Consider the following 25,884-nt stretch of genomic DNA (forward strand, 5'->3'; position numbering starts at 1 on the left):
GAAGAGCAGATGTACCTTGTAGGCCATGTGAAACTATGTAATGATTGGAGAGCAAAACCAGGCACATGGGAGAAGTAATTAAGAGTCTTAGCGAATGTGGCTGGAACAGTCGTGGCATGTGGGTATGCAGGTGCTCAAATCCCAGTGCCTTCCAAAGGGAGGTGAACGCTTGGTTTGTCGAGGAGAAAGATAAACAGACTATCCAGTAATTTTGGAATATCTTCAGTATTCTACCAAGGGAAAAATTAGATGATTTGTAAAGTACAAAATCCTTTTTAAAATTTTTTTTCTTTTAAAAGCAGTTACTTTGCTGATGTAAACAAGCTTGCTTTTCCTTCTAAGCCATAGGCTGTTGAATTTTGGATTTGGCATCTCAGAAGGTTAAAAGATAAATCTGCAGAATGTTTTCTGTTCATAGCTGAGAAACCACGGTAATCCTAACCTTGGCTTTGCCATGTAACTTGCTGAGAGCATATGTTAAATGAAGAGAAACATAAGCGTTAAGCCTGAAATTCACTCTGATTCAGGGAGCCACTACAAGGACCACAAGCTATTTAATTTCTCCTTTGAAGGTTTCAGTACTGATGAAGTGATACTTAAATGATCTTTTCCTTTTCTCTTTTTTTAATTCATTTTGTTACTGGTTTTGGAGCAAGCTTTGAGCTTAAATTGAGCTGGCAACTTCCTTTTCAGACCTCAGCAGCTGACATCATTTGTACAGCAGTAATCAACAACAGGAAGAAAATATCTGGGCTTGGAAGCACGAAGAAGTGAAGCGGTCTAGAGAATAAAGGGGCGACAACAGTCTGTGTTGCAACAGTTTGTCTTGAGCGCGTCCCGCAGATGTGAGGCCACTCCAGTGGCTGCAGGAGTTGAACATTCCTGCTTTCCGAGATGAAGGCATGGAAGATAGGGCAGTAAGCTGTTGGATTCCCTAGAGAGAAGTGGTTCAGCAAGGTCAGGACAGCACACTGTTTTTCGCATGGGAAGCCTCCAGGGTAATCTCTGCGGCTGGGTTTGCTGCGTGCTCCGGTGGGTCAGAAGACCTTGTGTCCGTGGTCCTGTGGCGGATCATACCCGAGGGTCATCTTGGGAACCTAGGGCTGTGGGAATGCAGCGGATGGAGCTTTCATCAGCTGCTTTGTACTGCTCTGAAGCACAGGGACCTTAAAGAAAAAGCTTTTTGTCTTAGTCCGAGTTCTTGAGCTTTGCCTGAGGACTGGAAGGAGAACTTCCTCTGAGCTGCATGTGGGCGATTCCTATCCATACCAATAGGCAGAAGTGGTTGCAGTGCTCAGTTCTTTTAACAGCAGGCGAAGAATCAATCTTGACTCTTCTCCTTTAAAGGATCTGGGCTCATTCTTACTTACTTGGGCTCCCCAAAACCCCAACCCTAGCACGTAGGGACGTAGGCTGTGATCTTGCGAGGTAGTTGGCCCTTTCTGTTGTAACAAGGGATGGTGAAATTGAGGAGACGTTTGCATTTGTGTCTGAATTACCTCTAGACTAGCGCTTAGGGTTACATCCACCTTCCTCGTGTCTTATGTGCAGCATCTACCGTTTCTGCTGCCTCACGTGTGGCTACACGGCTTCAGTCCTGCTCCAGGGTGCCGTCTGTCAGGTATAGCTGCTGCTGCCCTCCAGCACCCGGACCCCTGTGCGCGGATGTCCCTGTCACTGTGAGTACCCCACGGTACGCTCAGTCACGTCGCTCCTTCCCCGAGTCTCTTGGGACTGGTTAAATGACAGGCTTTTGAAGGCTGTTGACTTACCTTGCGCGTTCAGGCTGCCTTCTTGCTGACTTCTTCCACGTGAATATGAAGAAGTGGTTGATTGGTAATATTTGCCTGGCAGAAAACTGCTATGGAAACAAACTGTGGTCTATTTTGATGGGGATGATGGGTGATTTGGCTATTGGTGAGCTCAAGGGAGCTGCTATGAGATGTGTCGGCAGTGCAGCTTCCATATGAGATATTCTTAATCCCCAGAGCTGACTTTCATGCACATATGCACCACTACCTCCATCCCTTACCCTTATTGTAACCAGCTGTGGTTTGAATTTGTCAAAGATCTGATGAGCTCCCTTACCCCCTCTCCCACTCCCTCCGCAAACTCCCATTAGTCATACTTGGGCAGCGCATGAAATAAGATGGTGATAAAGCTCTGATCCTAGACACCAGAGTCATTCCGAGGGGCTCCGTGCTGGGCTGTGAGGACTCCACTGTGTTAACCCCTTGGTGCCTCCAGGCAGAATTTCCAATGCCCATAAGCCGTGTATCGTCTTGGGGCTGATAGAGCTCTTAGGGCACCTTTTGTCTTCAGTAGAGATGGATTTATTACTGTGATGTGTTAGAGATTAAATAGGCTTTTTTTGCTTTTTAATTAGTCAGTGGGTTGAGGAAGACAGCTCTTGTGTTAAGGCACTGGACATTTGTGAAAACCTGGGTTTTCTCTCTGTCCCATTGGTAACGCAGAGAGAATGTTACTTTTCTCCTTGTTGTTCATACTACTTAAGCTAAAGATTAACTTTGGCAGAGTGACAAGGGGCTACGTACTGGCCAAGAAACAATTCAGTCTGGAAGTTAGTGGAAGGTTTCTGACCACTGGGGAGGAGGAGATCATGGAACAGAAATTGGATGATTTTTTTTAAAAAACAGGACAGTTTATCGTCTGGTTAAATTTGGGTTGCTTTTCCCAAGGGTGGTGAAAAGCGCATCCTTGATCTGATGCCAGTCACCAGGCAAATTGCAGAGCTTTCACTCGTAGCATAGATTTCTCTGATGGGCAGGACGCTGCGTTCTGAGCAGGCGAAGGCCACCAGCCGCTCCTGAACCCCTAAGCCACTGCTGGTCAAAGCTGCAGCTCTACTGCCGATGTGTCAGCAGAGAACTGTACATCACATCCTTCACTTTGCAGGCTGGCGTGATACTTCGAGGCGCCAACAGGAGCCTTTTGGAAAAGCACGAGTATTTTACCTGCTGTTGTGCTATTTGTCACGTAGTCACCTTTGCGAAAGGGAGAGAGGGTGGGCAGAGCTTTGCGGGATGGATGTTTTTTTTGGGTAATCCTCTCGGCCTTCTGCAGTGTTTGCACATCGCAAATGTTGGAGACGTCATTATCGACTCGGGTGGCTGAAGCTTGTGGATAGTTCAGGAGAGCTGTACTGGTTTTTGCAGCGGGTCAAGAGCCCCCGGCATAAATCCAGTTCTTAAGGCAGTGCAAAACCAGTAAATCTAGGCTGATGCGTCTGCGTGGGGGCAAAGCAAAGCTTTGTACTTCAATGAGAGCGAGTAGGGCCCAAGGACTTTGTCTCTTATCCCAGTTGTGATTTAGAGCTAAGTACTGAGCTGATGGCAGCCCAGATACTCGCTAATGAAGTTAAAAATAAACTGCTTGAATTTCTCTGCTGATAATTGAAGGAACTTTTTATTTTTTTGTGCGAGTTGATGTAAAATCAAGCCAGGGCTCTCTCCTCCTCCGCAACAGTGCCTGCCCAGTTTGTGACCCCTGAAGTCCCGCAGGCTTTTCCTACTCTCATAGCAGCGGTTCAGTTTCTGAGATACTGGCTTGCTTCTTCTATTTCACTGTGTCTAGCGAAGATCTTAGAGATCCTGTGCATTCAAATAGAAATTTGCATGCTATTCGGATTACTGCGAGGAACGCTAAATCTTCAGAACCAGATCTCTTTTGTTACCCTTTGAGGCTGTTCTGCACCTGTAGCACTGGTGGAGTATCCTGTAGCTGCCGATGAACCCAGTTGCTGCTGGACCTAATGTGTTAGGCTGGCACGAGGATCAGACTGAGCAGATGCCAGAGGCAAGCAGGACCGTCGTGTTATCAGGAGGTGTCTCTCCAGCCGTGACAGACTGTCGGTCCTGCTTCTTCCAGTCCTCGCTTAGACGCCGTCTCTGGAAGGTGCTCTTGGTTGGGATGTGTAGCACAGAGCAGCTCTGATCCACTGCGTACGTGCCAGCAGCAATACATCTTTGCACTCTTTGGACACCTTCTCTAGCGTGTCCAGAGGCAGAGACAAAAGCACCGCTTGAACATGAGGTGCTGAGTACTGAAAGCTGCTGACTGGGGTTCACAGGGGATCTTGCCTGTGTCATTGTTTATTTGTCACCGAACAGGAGAGTGGTGTTTACAGAGCTCTCTGCAGTGGTTTGTGTTTGCTGCCCTGGGAGTTTCATTTGCTCTGCTCACAATTGCAGTAAACAGGCTGTAGTAATTGAACTATTTCTTTCAGCTTCTGCTCCCTGATCAGCTTCCTGGCTGCATTCTCAGATGTGGGGCTTTAGAGACCAGGTCTTTCAAACTCAAATATTTTAAGGGGAAGGGGATGTCTTGTTTTTGCGGCAGCCTCTGCAAAGCATGCTTTCTGTCTTGGGACATCCAGGAAAGCTACTGTGCCAGGTATTTACCAACGCTTTGGTTGTCTTTCCCAGTTGATCATGTGGTTCCCGAGCCAGGGACCAGTTTGCTGACTGCGTTTGACCAGTGGCGAGAATGGGCAGACAGCAAATCCTGCTGCGACTACTCTCTGCATGTGGATATCACCGAGTGGCATAAAGGTGTCCAGGAGGAGATGGAAGCTCTCGTTAAAGATCATGGTAAGTTCCATTACTGAAAGCTCACGGAAAGCTTTCCCCTCCTTATTTTTTTAGGACTGGCTCCCCTATTTTTTAGGACTGGCTCTTGTGAAATATTTTACTCTTACATCCCAATAAAGCTGTTTTGGGCCCTGACATTAACTTGGCCCTTTCTGGCTTCTTGTGAAGGTTTGGACAGTCACTGTTGTAGAGGGCTCGGGGGACGGTACACCCTAGTGTCACTGCAGCGTGTTAGGTGGGTGAGCACTGATGTTGTAGAGGTGACTCTCTTGCTGCTGCCACGCAAAGGAGCACCTTTGTTTAGTGGAGGCCCTTCGATTTTCGTTAGTGCAGGTAGGTGCTAGCTTCAGCCATTAAACTGTTGTAAACTAGGGAAGAATCAGGCCCAGAAGGAACAATCCAGCACTGGTTGCTAAAAGTGGAGAAGAGCTGAATAAAATGACCTCATAGGCTTTTCCCCTCTTTAATTTCCTTGACATTTCATCCTTAGGCTAGAGTAATTTTCCATCCTGTTTGTAGTTTAAAAAACCAACCTTTTACATCCTAATGAGCGCTTTCCCACACGTGCTGGGTAAGAGCTTTTACTGGTTCAGAAGGCAGGAGAGGGAAAGCTGACTTTGGAGCACTCCCTGTGTCTTGGCCAGTACGAATACGGTGGAGGGGGGCCTGCCTACAAACACAGATTTCCCATTGCTCTCACAGGGGGGAGTTGGGGGATCAGGCAGCCAGGCCCAGTCTCTGCTTTTGTGTGTGATGCGTTTTGCTTATTTTTTTACTCAACCTCCTACAGTGCTGAATCCACAGAATTACTCTTACTTTAATGTTAAGTGGAAGCCTGGGGGTTTAGCTGTCCCCACGGCTGGAGTGCAGGCTCCTCTGTTCTCATCAGTTGTGTTAATAAATGCCACGTGGCTGAGGAGATCCTGGCTTTACACTGCCATCGGTTGAGAATGCGTGTGTCTGTGTGCGCGCACATGTGTGTACACGTTTCAGAGCAGATTAAAGTAATTTATTTGTCTACCCATCATTACTGCTTGCTGGGGGCCTGATGGAGGGGGACGTCTTCTCTCTGCGAGAAACGGTGTGTTTCGTAGCTTTATCCGTGCCTGCAATTTGTATGTCAAAGATAATTTCTTTGCTCTCTTTCTACTAGGTGTGAACTCCTTCTTGGTTTACATGGCTTTCAAAGATCGCTTTCAGCTAACTGATTCTCAGGTAGGAAGGCTTAATGTTCACATGCTTCTGTCACTGCAAGCAGTGTGTTAGTCACATATAAGGGTTTAAATTCAATACACTGGGATCTGACGTTCTCTTCTGGTTTCAATCTTTGTATGTGTAAGAGTACCTAAGATTTGCAACAGTACCCAGAGCTCTGGTTTGAAGATTATTTTTTTAATAAAAAACCCCAACCAACAACAAACCCTGAAAGGCTTGGCGGGGGAAAGCAATGGCAAAACCTTCATTTTGAGAGATCTAAGGTTTTATTCCGGCTCCTTTGGTGTGGAAGCAGTGGCAGTTTTATAAATTGCTGCTTTATGCCTAGGCGCAGGGCAGGACGGCGAGATCTCTGGCATAACTGCACGATGTGTTTATAAGCTGAAACTGATCCTGGTCCAGAAGTGGGTTTCTGGCTTTAGCGTTAGAATTGCTGTGACCTTAGAAAGGAATTGCCCTCCCATTTGCAATTCTGGTGGATACGTTTGGGTACATTTAATTGTTGAGATGGGCAGTTTATATTTCTAAACATGGTGGGAGGAGAGGAATGCCTGGGAGTCATTTGGAACAGTGTAGGAGGCAGTGGTGTATGACAGTTATCTCTAATGACTCTGGTAAGCATTTTAATGAGTGACCATTGACGGAACCGGCGTCAGTTGTGGGTTACTCAACCTGAGCCCTCTCAAACTGGTTGCTGGAGTGGGAAATGACACTGCACCTATCCCAGGCAGTGAGAGGGGTGGGTGCAGGTTCTCCGTGAAAATCAAATGTAAGGTCTGTTTTTTTTTCATGCCAGGCACCAGTAGATGAAGGCATGAAACAGTTACAGCTCTGTGAGCTCTTGAAAATCACTCCAGCTGTAGGCCTGTGCAGTTGCTGTTTCCTCCTCCAGTGTGGTAAATATACCGAACCTGGCTTTTGAGTAGTGCTGCTTTGCCATATCAGTAGCATCTGATTTCTGTACAGATTGGGAAATTCAGTTATAGGCAGGAAAATGGATCATACCTATTCAGCAAACCACATCTTACATTCTTTAATGCTTCTCCTTGTCTTTCTCTTTTCCGTTTTGCAAAATTCTGTATGCTGTGAAGGAGTCTGGAGCGTATACTTTATAATAGGTGCGTACCTGAGCGTACACTCAGAGTATACTGTAATGTGTGTTTTCTCTCTTCCAGATATATGAGGTCCTGAGCGTAATCCGGGACATTGGTGCGACAGCTCAAGTGCATGCTGAGAACGGTGACATCATTGCTGAGGTATGTTATGTTTATTCTGCGGATTATTAACTTCAAAATGCTGGGAGGGGTTTAAACTCTTAATTCCTTCTTTGCAAACAGAAAATCACCAAGACTTATTAAAGCATGGCATAGCTGTATCAAGGATGCAAGCAGAGCTGTACATCAGATCTTATCCCCTCATTGTCACTGATAAAGCAGGTTTTCACGGCAGCTTTCAGCTTGTGGTGGCTATCGGCCATCTCTGCCTTTCTCCCCATAAGTGAAAGACTGCATCCGAGTGTGACTGTCACCGTGTACAGTAAAATGTTCTGTGGTAACTAAGACCAGGGGGAGTGGGAAGGGAAATAGCTTCATACAGTACCTGGGATGCTGATGCTTGGGATCTGTTTGTCCTTTAAACAGCAACAACGAAAAGTGTTAATAATGTATTTGGATTTAATCTGATCTCCAGCTCATTTTGTACATTACGTCTCAAGCATGCAAAACTTGGTGTTGCAGAGGACTTCTGCGTTGTCTGACTGGGGAGAAGCCCACCTGAGTCTTTGAGCCCAGTCACCTGCAGCTGCAGGATGTTTTTTCATGAGATACTGTTCTGCTGTATCTTTAGAGATTATTTTATAGGCGCAAATGAGTAGTAGAAGCTGAGGGGCTATGAAACCAGTGTGAAGCAAATCAAAATAAAAGGTTTCCCTGACCTCCTGGGAACAAATCAGCGAGGGTTTTGTGAGCTCTGGTTATTCTCAACAAGGGAAGTTGGACAGGACTCTGGTTGTAAGGCCCTTATGTAAAGCCCCATGTGATTATTAGCTAGCACAGATGCGTAGGATCTCACTTGTACCACTTTCAAACAGCTGTGTTTGCTGCAAGAAAAAATGCATGTTGCTTTAAGTCTTTTTCCTGCTCTTTTTTCTCTCTGCCGTAGGAGCAGCAAAGGATCCTGGAACTGGGGATCACAGGCCCTGAAGGGCATGTGCTGAGCAGACCTGAAGAGGTGAGGACTTTACCGCCTTCGCATTTACTCCCCCAATTTATAACATTTCTGCATTGCCATCAAGTACTTCACATTGGGATGAATGTGGCCGGAAAACCATTTCATCCTGGCTGTAAACATTATTACTGCATGGGGTAAGGGAAGAGGCTGAGACACTTCTAGGGACTCACTAGTAACTAGTCCCTTCTAGAGACTAACCGCTATGGGTACTTATGAGGAATTCCCTCAGCTTCTGTACTGGAGAAGGGGACATCTCCAGGGTGTACTTCATCCAGCCTGAGATTTGATTCACCCTCTGGAAAAGCTCATCTCTTTCTGGTAATTGTCGGAGATAAACTATAAAGGCTCTGCTCACACATTGGGTGTCTAAAGGGAGGTGAGATGGGTTTGAACCACAGAGCCCATGAGAAGCGCTCAAGACACAGAGAGCTATTGGTACGTAGCACATCTTCAGTTCAGCCCTTTGAGAGCCCAAACTGGAATCCTACATTAGGAGATGTAGAAAATGTTGAACCTGAAGCACAGGTATGAATCACCAATTTCTTGATTCAGCTGCTGCACAGGAACACTTTTAAGATGGAGCCCCTGAAGAATTACATGCTCTGATTGATGATGTTGGTCTTTATGGAGCTAGACCCTGAAGTTCTTAAGGTTTCTCACTGCTTTCAGCCAAGTTTAGCATGAGTAAAGACTTCAGAATTTAGGTTTCTGTAGGCAGGATTTTGCCATGGACTTATCTGATCCCATCTCTTGGGCTTCTCTCTTGGTCCTTATTTTATCAGGACTGCATCTGAATCAGTAGAAATTTTTAATGTATGCCCAAATCCTGACATTCTGTCTTAGGCACTTGCATAGCTTTCATTACCATAATATTTAATGATCTGATGAATGTTTTACTGATGGTGGATTTTTATACCAAGGGACAAAGTGGTTTGCTGAATGCACAGAAAGTATGTACCAGAGAGGGGAGCTAATTCTCAGATCTCAGCCTAGCACTTTAATATAGTTAGCCTCCATACTTCCCCATTGATTTCTCTAGGGTCAAGCACCCCAATCCCTCTCGCTCCCTCGAAGTCTTTAAAATAAATCTCAAGACTAAGAACGAACCTTAAAACTTCTCTTTTCAGGTTGGTTTCCCTTGCATTCTTTGTTTCCAGTCTTTCAGTATCTCTAAGCCAGACATCTCACCGTGGCATTCTGGGTTTGTAAAGTCCATCTGTTATGTACAAGCATTTTTTTTTTTTTTGTTCCTCTAAGATGTTGGGGCTTTGCTGACTGCCAGATGTGGCAGCTGGAAGCTGGGGGTGTGAGATCATCCACACGTGCCCCTCATGCTCCCTCTCTATTTCCTCCCCTTGGTTCAGACAAGCAGCATCCAAAGACATTTCAGTAGGAATATAAATCATTCAGTTGCTTCATGCAGAAGGGGAAAAAAAATGCTCGACTTGGGCAGTATGTGAATCCTCACAGAATTTGTGTTTGGCTCCGGGAGCTGGGACTTTTTGCTTCCTGAAAGTTGTGAGCAAACACTTCCACTGAGCTTTCCACCCACCCACCCCTGCATTTTTTTTTTTATACGTATTTTTTGGCTTGCACCAGGAGAGCAGGAACAAATGCCGACATGACACTTGGGGCTCATCTGTGGAGCACCCCTAAACTTTTGTTGACTTCAAAGGGAGGCTGCTCCTTACCTTAAAAGATCTGGCCATCAAACTAGCCAAGTCTTGTCTGGCTACTTCAAAGCTCATCCTTAGTGGAGCAGGAGCTTTACAGTGTGAACTGTGTGGTTCTCTGGCTTGGTTGGTTTGTTACATCTGTGCAGAAATGTGTTCTTTCTCAGTATAGCAAAGAAGGCTTCCTGAGGACACGTGGCTGCCTCAAATGAGGATCTAATTCCTCAAGTAAGGTCTAATTCCCAATGTCGCTGGGCAGCCTCTGTGCAGCTGAACTCAGCTGTGCTGTCTGCCCAGCATGGAAGCATTTGGTCCAAAATTCTCCTCCTTGAAAGTCATAGGAAACAGAGCAGGAAACGATGTCATCTGGTTTCCTCCCTTCCTTTTCTCCAACGCGGGAGTAACTTTGTGTTTTTAAAAGTGTACAACTTCCTTTAAGCTGGCTGATGATAAAGGCCAGATTCTGAGGGTGGCGGCAGATCCATAGTTCCTGTTGACTTCAGTAGGAGTGGATGTTTCTTGATGTCCCTCTGGGGTGGTGTTGTCACTAGAATTGGCTTTTCATGCTGCCCCTTACGGAGTGTAAAGCCTGTCCAAAGGTCTTTATGATGGTTGCCACCTTACTGAAGAGCTGCTTAATTCAGACCTCCATCTACAGCAAACTAGCGGGAGTTGTTGAAGAAGTCTGAAGTATTTATTAAATCAAAACTCCCATTCAATTCAGTGAGACTTACGTCAGAGTGAAGCGTTCAGGGCCTGGCCACGTGCATTTGTGTCTGTCTTGGAGCGTACACATCTTCTGAATTCCCAGGTTGAGCAGAAGGCATGAATTAAGGCTTAAGTTTCACTGCTGACTCACGGGTTTAGCTTGCTCACCTCAGTAACCTGGGTTGAGCCAAGGTGACGGTATTCAGCATGTTGTTCCAGCCAGCAAAGGGAGCCTTAATTAAGATACACCATCCCAAGTCAGCATCATCCATCACTTTCTGGAAAACTCTCCCCCTCATGGCTCAGATCATTCTGCGATGACTTTTCAGAGTGATCCATCATTTTTTGTTTTTATTTTAGCCACAAAAACGCTGAAAGCACAAGCAGTCCAAGTGCTCCAGGAAATGTCTGTCTTTTTTTCCGAGAGAACTGCTGTGCTAGGGCTTCTAATGCATACTGGTAATTGCAAACATTCCCCTTTGGACTACTCGTTGGGTTATTGTTATGTGCCTGTCACCATAGCATCTGGGCACAAGGCATGAATTCAGCAACCTTGTTCTCTTCTGTGCAGAAAGTCTCCTCCTGCTTAGCAGTTGCTCAAAATGCCTTTTGGTCAAAAGTCTGGAGACGCGTGTTGTTTTATCCTTGTTTTGCAAGTGGGGAAACTAAGGCACAGCATGGAAACCTGCCTGCCAAGTGCTGCAGTGACAGAGCTGTGTGCAGGCCTGCTTTAAACGGGCAGTTTGCAAACTGATGCCATTGCCTGGAAGCATTGGCCCATCCGAGTTCTCTCCTTGTCTCTCAGGAGGGACAAGTATGCTTTTCTTGGCTCTTCCTTTAAGCCTGCGCCTTCCCTGCAAGTGCTGCTGGCTGTGACCTACTCGAGTCGAATGTCCTGGAATAAACACCCTTCCTTGCAGCCTTTTCCATTTGCGTGAGGCAGCTGGGCCAGAAAATGTCCCCTTCTGTGTATCACCCTGCCTGGGGAGGGTTAATCAGAAGCCCTGGCATGGTGACAGGCAAGGGCTTTAACCCGTCTGGCACTAGAGCCCAACCTACTAGCTCGGGGGGGGGCTGGTTTTCTTTTAAAAACTCCCAGCTGTTGCTGTGTTGTTTTTCTTGAGCGGTCCAGCTGCAAACAGAGCAGCGTTACGAGAAGCGGTGGCTTTGTCAGTGTGAGCAGAGCTGTTCTGGGCGCTTGGACGTCAGTCTGGCGAACACGCTGTTTCCTAAGCTGATGGGTCCCTAGTCTCAGGTACTTCTTTTGGTGGACCAAGCACAGAGCTAGGAGCCAGCAGTCAATGATTCTGGGACTGATGTTGTATGGCGCTCCGTCTGCTATAAGTCACTGCAGAGCAGATTTTCAAAAGTGTTGAGCATGTGCCAGTCTCACCAGAGTCCATGGGAGGTGCTGGTAGCCTCTTGCATTTGGGAATCAGGTGGCTGATTGCTCTGGGTTTCAATTTCCTCTGTTGTTCGCTTGGAAAATGTCTGTGGTATTGCAGGCTTAGTTCTCCATGGCAGCAGGCACTATGAGCATTACCCTGCTGTTAAATCTGTCATCTGGACTGCTTTGATTAGGATGTGTGATCCGTAAAAGTCTGCAGAGTGATGACGTTCATTCTGAGGCTGTAGTTATAAAGTGACCCTCAGTCTTGCTGAGGTTATCTCTCTACACATGCAAGAAAAAGTAGTGGATTTATGGGCTGGTTCACACTCTGTCAGATCCCAAGCCAGATATTGTAGTGGAGGGTACAATTTAGGAGGCTTGTTTGCAAACGTGGCTTACCAGAGTATGCGGCTACAGCATCTCTCTTCCGCGTGGGCTGGAACATGAATAGTTTTGTTGAGTCAACATTTAGTTGCTTATTTTTGTCTAGGTTAAAGAGGGGGCTTAATCATTCTGACCTTGAGCACCTGGGGTGTTCTTTTAGGACTTGATCTTCTTGCAGAGAACCTTCGAAGCAGCCTGGGAGAAAAGGTAGTAATGAGAGGGGACTACAGCTTGATGTCATTTTAATTACCATGATTACACTGTACATTTTTCTGGCTCAGAATCGGAGAGGTGGAAAGTCTCTCATCTCGGCCCTGCACGCTCTGTTTTCCCGTGAAAGCAGGGCCTGTGACCCTCTGAAGGGGAATGGGATATGCTAACGTGTGGAATGTTGCTAACTTGCTGCTGACTTTGTTTCTCAGGTGGAGGCAGAGGCTGTGAACCGGGCAATAACCATCGCCAACCAAACCAACTGCCCCCTTTATATCACCAAGGTGATGAGCAAAAGTGCCGCTGATGTCATTGCTCAAGCCAGGAAAAAGGGTAAGTTATTTCCCTTGGATGGAAGCGCCCTATTAGCTCATGCAGTTCAACTCCTTGCCAACATAATCTTCATCCCTACAGGAAAGGTTTCTTTTTCCAGTGTTATCATCCAGGCTCTTTTTTAAAAGGTCCCAAGCAACTGCTTCTGTCTCATCTCCCACAGACAAGTATTCAGTGTTCATATCAGTGCCAGGAGCTGTTTCTTTTGTTCACCCTAGAGCCCCTCTCTTGACACTCATCCTACCACATCGAGCCATCCGCCTTCATGTTACTGCAGAGTAATTCCATGCTGTCTCCATTTAACGAATCCCCCTGGAGACTGCAAGTTATGTCTTCCTTCCAGCTGCTGTGGTCTTTCCTTGGTGCTTTCTGCTGAGCTGCTTCGTGGGGTCAGAAGTGATTCCCAGAGTCCCAACGGACGTCTCAACTCACAAGCCCTGTTGGATTTAGTTGGAGTAGCCGAAGAGGTTACCGATTCCAGCTATCCACTGTGCTCCTTGCTTGTGAAATAGATACTCCTCGTGGGCTGTCACTCACAGCCTGGCATCCGAACAGGAATTGGCATCAGTAGTCTGGGTTCGGCTGGGAATTGCAGTCGCCTCTGATAACTCTGCCTGAGGATGCTACAAGAAGCAAGACTCAGACCTCCTGTGGATGCTGCTGCCTTGTGTCTCTTCCCTCTAGCCGAGGTCTGTGAGGGAGCTGCGCTGCTCTGAGTGATGCAGTAGCTTTTCCTGAGTCCTGACCCTGCTGTCTTGCCCCCAGGGAGCAAGGGTTACAAAGCACAGTGAGTGCCCATCTCCCTGCTTTATTCTGTGACTAAACCCTTCGTTTCTATTTAAAGCGGCTCTGGGTGGGTGAGTAAGCAGGAGGGATGATTTTCCCCCTTCTTTCCTCAGAAGGATTGGATTTAATTTTATGCAGTCTAAATAAGCCTGAATGGATATACAAATGACATCACTTTCCATCTGGGTGTTTGGTGTGAGAAGAGCTAATTTCCTACCACAGCAAACAGATTTGTGTTGGTGTATTGGCTCAGAAGTATTTTGGTCCCATGATTCCTTTTAAGTGAGTTCAGAGTTGGTGAGGAGGACCGATTTCCAAGGCAACTCTTTCTGTTCATGGCGTGGAAACAGCTCAAGCTGTTTGGGATAAACCTTCCTCTCCTAGCTCCATTAGTGGAGATCACGCTGAAATGAGAAGATGTGTTGACACGGCAAAGTGGCTGCATGTTGCGTTACCCCAGAAAACAACTTGATGCCGTTGTGCAACTCAATCCTATAAGCCCGGGAAACATCCTTTCCTTTTCGTAGGTAAAGTACCGGCGACAGATGCACCACAGAGATGGAGCATCAACAAAACCACCTTCTTGCTATGCTCGTCGTCCCCTGAGACTACTAGCTGGCAAGTGGAGAGGGGCATCGGGATGAGGGACCATACGCTTAGATCGCAGAAGCCGTAAAACACAACCTGACGTGGGTGGATGTTACCCTGCCTGTGAAAGGTGCTGGGATTATCCCAGATGAATGATCCACAGAACTCACTTCACTTAGCCTCCCGAGTGAACTAGCATATGCAGTTTTCATTCAGATTGTGTTTTCTCCTTATAAGGAGAATTTGGGTATAAATGGCACACCATTCTCTGTTCCTTTATTAAATAATTCAATTTAAATGCTGTGCAGTTACCCAACTGGGTAACCCAGGAGGGCCACACACACTAGCGTTGCCCTCCCAAGCAACAGAGGAAACATAACTGAAGACTATCCAAGGCGAAAACAAAACAGAATTGATTTGCTAAATGGAGAAGAACGAATGTTATTTAAAGCCAGATGTTCCCAGTGGCATTTGTATGGAGGAGATTCCCTGCAGACTCTGTCGTTGGCAGATCTGGGAGCTCAAAACATCGTTCCCTGCAGAACAATCCTCCCAATGTATTGGCCCGCAACAGGCCTCCCATTAATAGCCAGCGTGTGTTTTGCCTTGTTCTGATTTCATAACCCTATTTGTGGCAAGTGATGTCAGACGGCCTCTTCCTCTGCTGGTGGATCCCCTCTGACAAAGGCTGTTCCTACACCTCCTGTTTCAGTGTGGTCCTGGAAGCAGCATGAAGCCAGTTAATGCATCGTTCTGCCTCAGCTAATACGCTCCTTCCCAGCTAGCCTGAGAGCTTATAGACATAACAGTAGCTCAGACAATATGGTGAAAGAAAGATCGTATTCTTTTACTTCGCGCGGTGAGGTGTGTAAGACCCTGCTGACCAATTCTGGGGTCGCCTTTACCACTCTCTTCTGATTGAAGTATTTAGGGTTAGTATTTTAACTACCCACATCTTTTGCCGGCAGATACAAACAGATGAAGTGTCTGGGCTCAGAAGCCAGATGGATAGGCACTTAGCAGAGATTTCAGGAAGGTTGCATTTGGTGAGCAGATCTGTGGGGCTACCAGCTTGCACGCTTTTGAAGTTGCAGCATCTTGCATCTGCTTGGTGTGTAGATGTTGCTGGTGTGTTCCAGCTCGCAAAGTATTGTGGCCTTAAGGATCTGCTTAAGGTTCCTTCATGTGGTTCCAAAAATGTTAATGAAGAGGAAGGATGCACTGGTGGTTAGCGCACTGGACAGAGAGTCAGAAGATCCAATTTCATTTCCTAGCCCTGCCACAGATTTACCGTGTACCCTTGGGGGAATTACTCAGTTTCACTCAGCTGCATTTGTGAACCAGAAACACTGATAATTCCTCTGGGATGGGCTTTCTCTGTAGGCAGGAAACTTTCCCGATAGGAGTTTTCTCTTACCTGGTCTATGCACAGAGCCTGCTCCAAGAAACCCAGCCTTGTTAGATCTTTAATACATACACATTTGTAATAATATTGTAGGTGCTGTTTTTTCAACTGATGTTCTTCCGCGTCCCTTCTAGATCAGACTGAATCTTCTCAGGCTCTTAGAGTTCTCCTCAGCCTCTTTCATAAGGTTCTTGACCCAGGATACAATACAATGGATCTTTACAGTAACCCTTTCAAGCACAATTAATCAGCCCTGACCTCAGCAATTGTGTACAGGCATTGGGCGCATTTTGCTGCTCCAAGCTCTGGTCAGTAACAGTATCTTTATTATTAACTCAGGTATTTAGGTTTTTGGATACTTAGTCTGAGTAACTGATTTTTGGAAAATTCTCAGTGTTCCTTTAGCGATCTCAAGATAGGCATGCAAAATTAAGAGCTGCTTGTGCAAACATGCCCCTAGGAACATAACACAGTTTCTGAGGAGCATTGAGCAGGCCAGGAGTTTAATGATGTCTGATCATCTCGTTATGCAGGCCGGTGAATTCAATCCAGTGTTGTGTCTCTGTGATCACATACTTAAGAGGAAGTACCAAGAACCCCTGCAGCGTGCGATGCTGTCATAACTTACCCAACTTGTCCTTTTTCATAAGGATGCTTTATGCCTGGAAGCCAGGCTGGAGATGCATGTTGCTTGGTCCTCACAGTGGCTTTATCTGGATTCCTGTCCTGTAGGCACCGTGGTGTATGGAGAACCCATCACAGCCAGCTTGGGTACTGATGGATCTCATTACTGGAGCAAGAATTGGGCTAAGGCGGCAGCTTTTGTTACTTCCCCACCACTGAGTCCTGACCCAACCACTCCTGATTTTCTCAACTCGCTACTGTCCTGGTGAGTAGAGCTTTTGTGTTCATACAACATGTGCTTCATCGTGAGACAAGCGGGTGATAAAAATAATAGCTGTTGTTGCCAGCAAGCAAAAGGCTCTTTTACCTTTAGGAGTGAACCTGTGGCAGTAAAATATCTTAAATACCTATCATTGTCATTTCCAGCGGAGACCTCCAAGTTACTGGCAGTGCCCACTGCACCTTCAACACTGCTCAGAAAGCTGTTGGGAAGGACAACTTTACCCTGATCCCTGAAGGAACCAATGGGACTGAAGAGAGGATGTCCATCATCTGGGATAAGGCCGTGGTATGTCACGTTGCCACAGCCTTAGGCTGCAACTAGACATTCAGAGCTGAAAGACCTGCAGCAGTGTGTTATTATCTCCCCCCAGACACTTGTTATGGTCCTTGCGCTTGAGGTTTTTGCTCCTGCAGAGATGGTTGGGAATCTGCTGTGCTGTCAGCTCTTTGCTTTTCAGAGTGGTCGCCACCTGGCTAATGCAGTGACTCCTTTTGTCTTTCCCTAGGTGACTGGCAAGATGGATGAGAACCAGTTTGTTGCTGTGACCAGCACAAACGCAGCTAAAATCTTTAACCTGTACCCGCGGAAGGGCCGTATTGCAGTGGGCTCGGATGCTGATCTGGTTATCTGGGATCCTGACAGTGTCAAGACAATCTCTGCCAAGACTCATAACATAGTAAGGATATTTTCTACGATGTGGGCTCTGCTGCTCCTTTCCTCCTCTCTTCCTTCAATGCCAGACTGTGCTGCCAAGGACTAGAGCTCATGACAACTCAGGGCTTTGTTTTCTCGATGCCCCAAGCCGTCTCTGGTCTTACACCCAGTTCGGCTCAGTTGTGTGAGCAGAAGGGAAGATAATCAATTGAGTCCCAGTCCGAAATCACATGCATACCCAGAGACTCCCCTCAGAGCAAAGAGATTGTCTGCTCTTTCTGAGTGTTGGATGCTGGGATCTGAGCACACAGAAAGCTCTTTGCATCTTCTAAAATATCAAAAGGCCTCTTATCACAATGTGTCATTTATGACCTTCTGGCTCACTAGCAGTGGGAACGTGAACTGCCCCTTTTCTAGCTGGGGTCAGTGAAGCTTGCCAGCTCGTGGACACCTTTGCTGGAGATCTGATCCAGATCAGTGAGTCTGAGTGGATTTACACCAGGTACTGATCTGGCACATGCCTGTGGAGTCACGATTTTAGACGTGATTTTTAGACATGATTTTACTGGCGATTATCCCAATGTTAGTTGGCCCAGGGAGGCACGAGGCAGCACCCAGACTAACCAGACCTTCCCCTTGTTCCTTCTGTGGCTTTGTGGTGGCACTGTTAGAGGCACTGTTTGCTTGTGGCCCACAGCTGTGTCCCATATCTCATACCTGGCTCCTAGAGAGAAAAAGCTCTTCCACCCTGTGGGAAACGGCAGAATGGTCCCAGTACAAAGGGCTGGTTGGAGTCTCCCTGTGACATTCGGGCACTGTCTCAGAGAAAGCAACCACTGTTTGCATTTGTTGACGACTTGTTTCACTGCTGGCGATCAACCTATGGAATGTTTCCCTGGAAAAAAAACCTCCTTGTTCTTTTTTCCGTGAATGCTTTCATTCACTCTGGAGCTGAAGGAGCAAAATTTTCTTCCACACTTGGATCCCTGGGCACATTCACAAAGAAACTTTTTTTAAAGGTTTGGTTCCCTTCCCTGTGACTTAACTCTGTCAGAATTGGTCACAGATGGCCTGGATTCGTCCTGCCTGTGTTTAGACTTCTAACACAGGCATCCAGACCCAGAAGTCCAGTCACTTCAATCACCTTAGAGGTGCTTCCAGACTCATCACACCTCCCGTCTGGAGAAGAATGACTTAAGAGGAGGGAGCTCAGGGATATACTGCTACTAGGTGCCAAATTTAATGGTCTGAACCTGGGTTTGTGCTTATGAATGGCTCGGAGAGCTGGAAGTAGCTTGCTGGATGGAGTATTTGAAAGTCATTGCCATTTAATGGCTGTTGTCTTTAGGAAATGTATTGGACTCTCTAAAAATTTCCTAACGCAAAACTCAGAGACTATCTTTTGTGGATATGCTCCAGTACAATCAGGTTTGACTCCATGATTTTGCCGTGGATCTGAGCTGGGCTGAAGGAGAACTGGATCCACCATGGAGTGACCATTCAGAAATACTTTATATGCTGAGGACCACAGATCCCCCTGAAACTCCTGTACCATGTAAGAGGCCTCAGCACTCAATGATCAGCTATTGCCAAAGGCTGCATCTCGAAGTTGTGCCAAGACTATGGAGGATGAAGGGCTCTCGTTTTCAGGTGGCTTGTTTAGAGCTTGGAGGGTTTTCTAAGAAATCGCAGCTTTTTTTCTTACATGTCCAGCTCTAACCTCTTCCCCTGTCACTGCATTGCCTGTTATACCTGGCATTACACCTGCTGGGGTGTTTTTTTGTGTCTCACACTGCACACGTGCCTTGTGTGAGAGGAGAAATTGATACCAGTGATGCCTTTAGAGTCAAGGCATCCTAGTTTGGTCAAGTATAAAACAAAAGCCCCTTTGAAAGGCAGAGCGGTTGCTGCGACACAGGGAGACGTAGTGATTATGTGGCATCAGTTGATTGTTACTTTTTTAAATGCTAGAGCAACACACGGCTATTTTCCAAGAATTGACACTGCTCTTGCCACTGTCTGGCAAGGAAACATGAGGAGCTAGGGAGGGAGATAGTGTTGTTCTTGGAACCAGCCTACTTCATAAGCTTCTAACCAAGCCTCCTCCTTTGCCACCGCAACTTTTTTTCAGACTGGATCTGGTTCAGTGTCGGTTTAACCGCCATTCTAGCTAACTGTAAATCTGCAGTCAAGCCTACCCGTACTTATAACACACTTCAAGAGCAAACTCCATTATTAACTCAGTAAAGACGACCTGGATTTGTCTCAGAGATGGTCACTAGAGTAACGGTCCCCAAATAACATGGTTGTAGTGCATCTCATTCCAGGATGCTTCATGGGTGGGACATTTACCAGTGATTCCTTTAAAACTTGTCTTTTTTTCCGTGGTGTAACGTTTCCAATCCTGTTAATTGAGGATGGGCAATCCCATTAGAGTAAAACAAGATTGTCCTGGTCCCTGACCCATCAACCAAAACACTGGTTTGAAATACAGCTTTTCAAAATTATCATTATGTTTAGTATGAAACTCAGATAAAACTTTATTTGGCTCCTAAATCCCCTGCAGTTTGGAAGTGATAGGCGCCTAAATGCATTTAAACAGGTAGGCTTCGAGATATTCTCATTTGAAGCTGTATTTCCTCCTTATGAATCTTGTTGCAATGGAAATTTTACATGAGTAAATCCTTAATAAATTTAGACTGATAATAAAGACCAGCCTTTCTATTAAACCACAGTGTATACAACTCAGGTAAGTGCTGTTGAGTTTGCTTCCATCTGTCCTTAAAATTTTGGCAGTTGGCATGACTGGTGATTGCTAATTAAAGCACAGCAGGCTTTGCTGGGATGAATAAGTTTGCCTCATGTTGTCTTTTTGTTTGTTCTAGTCTCTGGAGTACAATATCTTTGAAGGCATGGAGTGCCGTGGGTCTCCCCTGGTGGTTATCAGCCAGGGGAAGATCGTGCTGGAGGATGGGAATCTCCATGTCACCGAGGGATCTGGACGGTATATCCCCAGGAAACCGTTCCCTGACTTTGTTTACAAGCGCATCAAAGCAAGGAGCAGGGTGAGTATAGATGGTTGGATGCGCATTTGTTCTCTCCCTGAAACTCCTGAGTTAAAGAGGGTGGAAAACAGATGCTATCCCCTGGCTCGCAGACACACACTTCTGCAACAGAAAATGTTCCCTGGATAGGAGCCATATTTATCTCATTCCTCTTTCATTTTTGCTATTCACTTGAGTCATTACAGGAATATGCTTTGGCTTGAGCTTTTATTTTCTGCAAATTTTATTTTTCTGCTCTTTAATTCTTATTCTCTGTCTTGGGACACCTATACAGAGCATGTGTCCAGGAACTGTCCAGTTTGGACATGAGTCAATCTGCAAATCACTCGGCAGGCTTCTTCACAGAAGAACCAAGAGAAGTTACTGAGAGCATCTATATATCAAACCCTTCAGCAACAATTTAGAATTCTAATTTATTGTTATAGATACATTATGCTGCTTTCCCTTCTGTCAGATACGATCAGATGCTCTTGTCTGGTGACTGGTGAGTCACAGGCACAGCCTACCGACTGTTTAAAAGTGAGAATTTTCTATTTTTAAGGGGCTAAAAGTGTTGGAAAAGTGCTCTTGTAACATACACCCATTCAGAGCAGAAACTGCCTTTTGATATGCCTTTAGTTGGTAAAAACTGACAGAGAAGGTGACGCTGAACGCAGCTGCAACTTAGTTGCTGAGAATTCAGGGAAGTTTATTTCTAGATGAAGTCAGATTTCTGAGGAGGAAAGTGTTTTGATGTTTGAAGTGTTGCCCTCTCCTGGACAAAACCAGAGTTGTGTTAGTTCCGCTGACCATAGGTAATCTTCACATTCCTTGCAAATGATCTTTCTTTAATTGTTCTTTTGAAGAAATAGCAAGTTATCAAAATTACAACCTCAAATAATTTAGCACCGCAGAGAACAGATCCGTGGTTTCTGTTGTGTTCCGATCTCCCACAGAAATACGTGTCTTGAGCTATAAATCCAACTTGGCAGCATCTCAACTGGAATAATTGCATTTAACCCAGTCTAAAGCTCCCAGGCTGGCGGTGCGAAGCTAGCCTGGCTCCTCTTTATGCAGGCCTGCCTCTGTCTCAGCAGTGTTTTGCTTTTTGGGGATGAGTAGCAAGTTTGATTTGAGAGTCGTCAGGAGCCTTTAATACAACAGCAGGTAGGTTGAGATCATTAAAGGGCAGAACTTGCGGTGCAGGGGACAGACTGGCTGTCTTCTGGAGGCTGCTCGCTGGAGCCGCAGCAGTCCGGAGCGCGTTTCATTTTCTCCGTGCTGCTTCAGCGACCAGCTACCACCCGAGGATCAGCACGGAGGAGATGATGTACGCTTGCAAATCCTCTTACCAAAGACAAATCTTGGAATGTGCGTCGTTGGCTTAGCAACATCTGGCCAGCTGTTTAGTTCTGTTTTGACCCTGAAGACGGCCTGCTTCTGTGTTTTGCAGCTGGCCGAGCTGCGGGGTGTGCCTCGAGGCCTCTACGACGGACCCGTCTGCGAAGTGTCGGTGACACCGAAGACCGTCACGCCAGCGTCTTCAGCTAAGACGTCTCCTGCCAAACAGCAGGCGCCACCCGTGAGGAACCTGCACCAGTCTGGATTCAGCTTGTCTGGTACATACTTCATGGGGCTAAATTGCTTTGAAATCACGGCTTGTTTATACTCCCATACGCTGAATTAATTCTGCTGAAATTGGAAGGCAGCGAAAGAGGCTGTGGTGTGTTTTTAGCTTGGAGGTTATCCCTTTAGAAAGGGAGAGAGCAGTGTAGGAGCTATCATAAAGTCCTGCTTATTTTCGTGCCGTGGCATGAATGCCGCGTACCCCTGTGCGTTCTGGGCTCAGTCCTCAGCCGGGTGTCTGAAGAGGGCAGATGGCACCAACTTCAGCAGAGCTTTGCCAGCTGATACCAGCTGTGGACCTGGTATGTGGCAAATTTGATTTCTCGGCGTGCTGTTTCAGTGCAATAAGGGACAACTATAAAAAGGAATAAAAAGCTTCGCTAAGGGAAAACCATTTAGCCAACTCTTACCTGGGCAGGGCTGGGAGGCTCAGGTGTTCAGTGCGGAGATACTAAGGCAGAACAGGTTTCAGCAGAATTAAGGCACTGGAGGCCAGTAAGGGCTTTTCCTCCAAAGATGATGCATTTTGGTGCACACCGTTGGAGCCTGGCCTGAGAGGACTTGGGTGGGTTTAGTGCAGCCGTGCTCTCCCGCCTCCCTTGTCCTGCAGCTCGCTCATCTCGAAACTCTCGCCGACCCGGGGGACCTGACGTTGCTTCTCTCTCCCGCAGGGGCACAGATCGACGACAACATCCCACGCCGCACGACTCAGCGCATCGTGGCACCGCCGGGCGGACGTGCCAACATCACCAGCTTGGGCTAAGGACCGACCCCTTCTGTGCCCGCCTAGCGGACCGGGGGACGGGGGCACCTGGAGACCCTTTTTGATTCTTTTAGAGCCTGTGACAGTTACTGCGGGCAACCAGTGAGGGGGGGCTGAAGTAAGGCGCCTCTTTCAGTCCCCTCCGATTCCCTTCTCATCTTCACCGACCCCTCTCACTTCCCCCCTCAGCCCCTACACATTTAAAGAAATAAGCCCTGTTTTGACACCTCTGACATGCAAAAGTAAGTGTAAAGAGGATGTTTGAGATATGTGGCCTCTGTCCCATTCAGCATCTTTCTTTTACTAAAGGAAGGATAAAGTGAATTTCCCAGGAGCTGCCTTTAAGACACACACAAAAAAGGAATAAATAAATAAGAAATGTAAAAAATAGCTTTTTTTTTTTTTTTTTTTTTTTTAATGTCAAGCAGAAGAGTAGTTCAAGGGTTTTAAACTGGATATTCTGTAGGGTTCTGTGTTCCAGCAGAATAGCTAGGCAAGCACAGAGGGACACCAATCCCAGCCTGTCTGTAACCATTCCCCACCACCGCCTTTGAGGTCACTGAATAGCTGTCTGCTGCCAAGAGAGAGAAACAGGACCCAGCAGTAGGAATTGAGAAAGCGCATCACACCCAGCCATCGGGTGAGCTAGAATCGTTGGGGACTTTGGTTCTGTTGGTTTGGGTTTTTCTTTTTTTTTTTTTTTTTCCTTCTGGATTTTGCTGCAAATTAGGTCCTTGAGGAAACTTTTTTTTTTTTATGTTTGTGTGTGTGTTTTTAATATGTTTGTATCATTGTGTTTACGAAGCCTTATCTGAGAACTGGGGATCTCCCTGTTCTTCCCGGTCCTTCCCGACCCTCATTGAAGTTACAGAGTCCCGCCAGTGTCACTGCCACTGCCGCCCTGGTACTTCAGGTATTCCTAGGTTGCATCATTCCAGCCAACGCTTGCCACTTAGCTGCAATAGGAGGTCGCGGAGCAGGTTCATAAGCTATGGTCTTCACTTCAGTGTACTAGGTCTTGAGCTGGTGCGAAGGGGCTAGATACCAGCTGAGGAGCTGGGACAGAGTCTCCTGAAGAAGTTCTTAGCGGCTAGTTTGTCTTCTGCTCCTGGAGGTGGAAATCGATAAGCAGGGGGCCATGGGCAAAGAGCAACATGTTGCTTGAAAGATTTCTGTAGCAGCCACCTTCCCCCTTCCTGGCCATCGATGAGCGGTTATTTAAAACTTTAAGAGAGCTTATCTTTAGCTCTCGTCGAAAGGCCGGCCAGCTGAGTGTGTGCCTGAGCATCTGTGGCAATTCCAATTCGAGTCCAGATGCCCAGCTGTTGTAACTGGGAGCCTCAGAGTAGCTCGATGGGTCAACAGCAGCTGAGAATCTCTCGTACGTGGTGCGAATTTCACAGTCACTCCTGCCTTCAGGAATCTGCCTTTGTGCAAATACTCATGAGAAGGCCTGGTGGTTCTCCACCCTTCCTCAGATGCCTGCTGCCTCAGATTGGAGAAACCAGAGGCTGTGAGTGGTCCTTAAATGAATTTAGGAGCCCCGGCTTCTGTGGGAGTCAGCAAGATCTGGGTGTTTAACTGTATTCTGGGATTGAAGGTCTTTTAGCCCTAGTATTGGCGGCTTACTATTTTCAGGACACGGAGAATAAATCTGCACCATTAGATTCCCACCTAAACTTAGCTGGAGGGCTCAGCGGTCCCAAGGACTTGGCCTGTCTCTTAGCACAGAGAGCTTTTCTACCCGCAGTTAACACAGCGTTACCTCCACTGTCTGTATGCCCTGGCACTTGGCTGCATCTTCTGCTTTCTCTTCTATTTGTACTTTGCCACGTACATTGACCTTGTTTTTCCATATTTGTGAGTATTTTCTTAAATGGTGTTTACAGGTTCTTTTAGGGAAAAAACTATATATGAAGGCTTTTAAGAAACAAGTACCAAATTTGTTGTTTTGAAGCATCAGTGCTGGGATTTGCAAAGGATCTGGAAGCTGCTTAGGTACCCAAACCCTCCCAGCTTCAGCACCCAATTCCTTTAGGCCCCTTTGAACACAAAAGTTAAGAAAAACATTGCCATATTCATCCATGCATTTTGCATTTAGGTTTAACTATTGGGTCTTTTAGTTTTGCATAAAAGAGTTTGCACTTTGTTTGTTAAGTAATCCGTGAACTTAATATATATTGCAGCTACTTTCATTTTTTTTCACCTGTATGTTAAAATCAATTTGAACGAGTTGGGGAGAAAAAAAAAAAAGAATTGCAGATCCGTTTCAATTCTACGAAACACTTGCGGCTCTTCAGTATTCACTTAAGTCTTCCTTTTTTTTTTCCTTCACTGACTCATGATATGACTTTTTAGTTTTAATTTGTTCTTCAAAAGGAAAAAAAAAATCACAAAAAAAGATCATTGCAGGCTGTGTAAGCATGTTTTTTCCTGTGAGAGCTCGTCCGCTTTGTGTCTGTTTAATGAATGTCATATGTAAATGCTTAAAGAAAAAAAAAAGACGATGACTTAATTAATTAATTAACCGCAGTGACTTGAAGCTCTAAAAATAAAAAAAAAAAGTAGGATTTAATACTAGCTGGATTTAACCCTTGGATTTGTGATTGTGAACCATGAGTGGAGGAGCTGTAAGTGCTAAAGCTGATCATGTGTGTAGACAAAAAGAAGTACTGATATTTGACCATTGTCTCAATGGCAAACCACCCCACCCCAACCCCAAGTCTTGTGTTTTATTCCTTAAGAACTCTGTGTTATATTACCATGGGAACTCCTAATAAAGACAAAATGTTGTTGTTTCACTAGGTGCATCTGTGTCTCAAGGCGATACGTGTTCTGTGTAACTGCGTACGTTGGCTGGTGTCTCCAACAGATAAAAACTGACTGAGCTCTGAAATCGGTGCTGTTGCAGGCTCGTGGTAGTCCTGTGTAGGAGTGAGATGTACAGCAGCCGAGCTGAAGATAAGGTCCCATGGTTCCTTGGAAGATGGTGATGGTAAAGAGGAAGCAATGATCCATGGTGTAATTTCCTTTAGAGAAAAGCGAGCCTCTTCTCAGGGCGGTTGTCTGTTTAAAACAGTAATTGGCAAAGTAGAGACAATCGCCTGAAAAATCCTGGCTCCGCATTGCAGAGATCGCTGATGAAATGTGAGCAAAAGAAGCTAAAACTATTGGCGTAGCCCTCGGCCCTCCAATGTGTTTCTACTTGGACCCTCCTAACAGTGATGGAGGAGGGGAGAGAAAGTACAGCCGTAAATAGAAGCCACACACAGATAACTGCATGGGGAGGGTTAGAGCTGGCTGGAAAAACGCCAGCGACGCTTTCGGTGGCGGTGGGTTGGGTTTTTCGATGTCGCAGA

The 25,884-nt window shown here is 46.2% G+C and overlaps 1 protein-coding gene across 3 annotated transcripts in view; it reads left to right on the plus strand.

Annotated features, from left to right (window-relative positions):
* DPYSL2 (dihydropyrimidinase like 2) overlaps window positions 1-25,329 on the plus strand; it is a 55,123-nt gene extending 29,794 nt beyond the window's left edge. For all 3 annotated transcript variants that reach the window (XM_075043612.1, XM_075043614.1, XM_075043613.1), the window contains exons 4-14: window positions 4,446-4,610; window positions 5,764-5,825; window positions 7,001-7,081; window positions 7,986-8,054; window positions 12,632-12,752; window positions 16,264-16,420; window positions 16,582-16,723; window positions 16,944-17,114; window positions 19,978-20,157; window positions 21,590-21,755; window positions 22,434-25,329. In XM_075043612.1, the coding sequence (XP_074899713.1) occupies window positions 4,446-4,610; window positions 5,764-5,825; window positions 7,001-7,081; window positions 7,986-8,054; window positions 12,632-12,752; window positions 16,264-16,420; window positions 16,582-16,723; window positions 16,944-17,114; window positions 19,978-20,157; window positions 21,590-21,755; window positions 22,434-22,525 (1,406 nt within the window). In that variant the 3' untranslated portion in view covers window positions 22,526-25,329. The remainder of the gene's footprint in view (window positions 1-4,445; window positions 4,611-5,763; window positions 5,826-7,000; window positions 7,082-7,985; window positions 8,055-12,631; window positions 12,753-16,263; window positions 16,421-16,581; window positions 16,724-16,943; window positions 17,115-19,977; window positions 20,158-21,589; window positions 21,756-22,433) is intronic.
* The last annotated feature ends 555 nt before the right edge of the window (window positions 25,330-25,884 follow it).

This window comes from Buteo buteo, chromosome 12, assembly GCF_964188355.1.
Source record: "Buteo buteo chromosome 12, bButBut1.hap1.1, whole genome shotgun sequence".
NCBI classification, from domain to species: domain Eukaryota; kingdom Metazoa; phylum Chordata; class Aves; order Accipitriformes; family Accipitridae; genus Buteo; species Buteo buteo.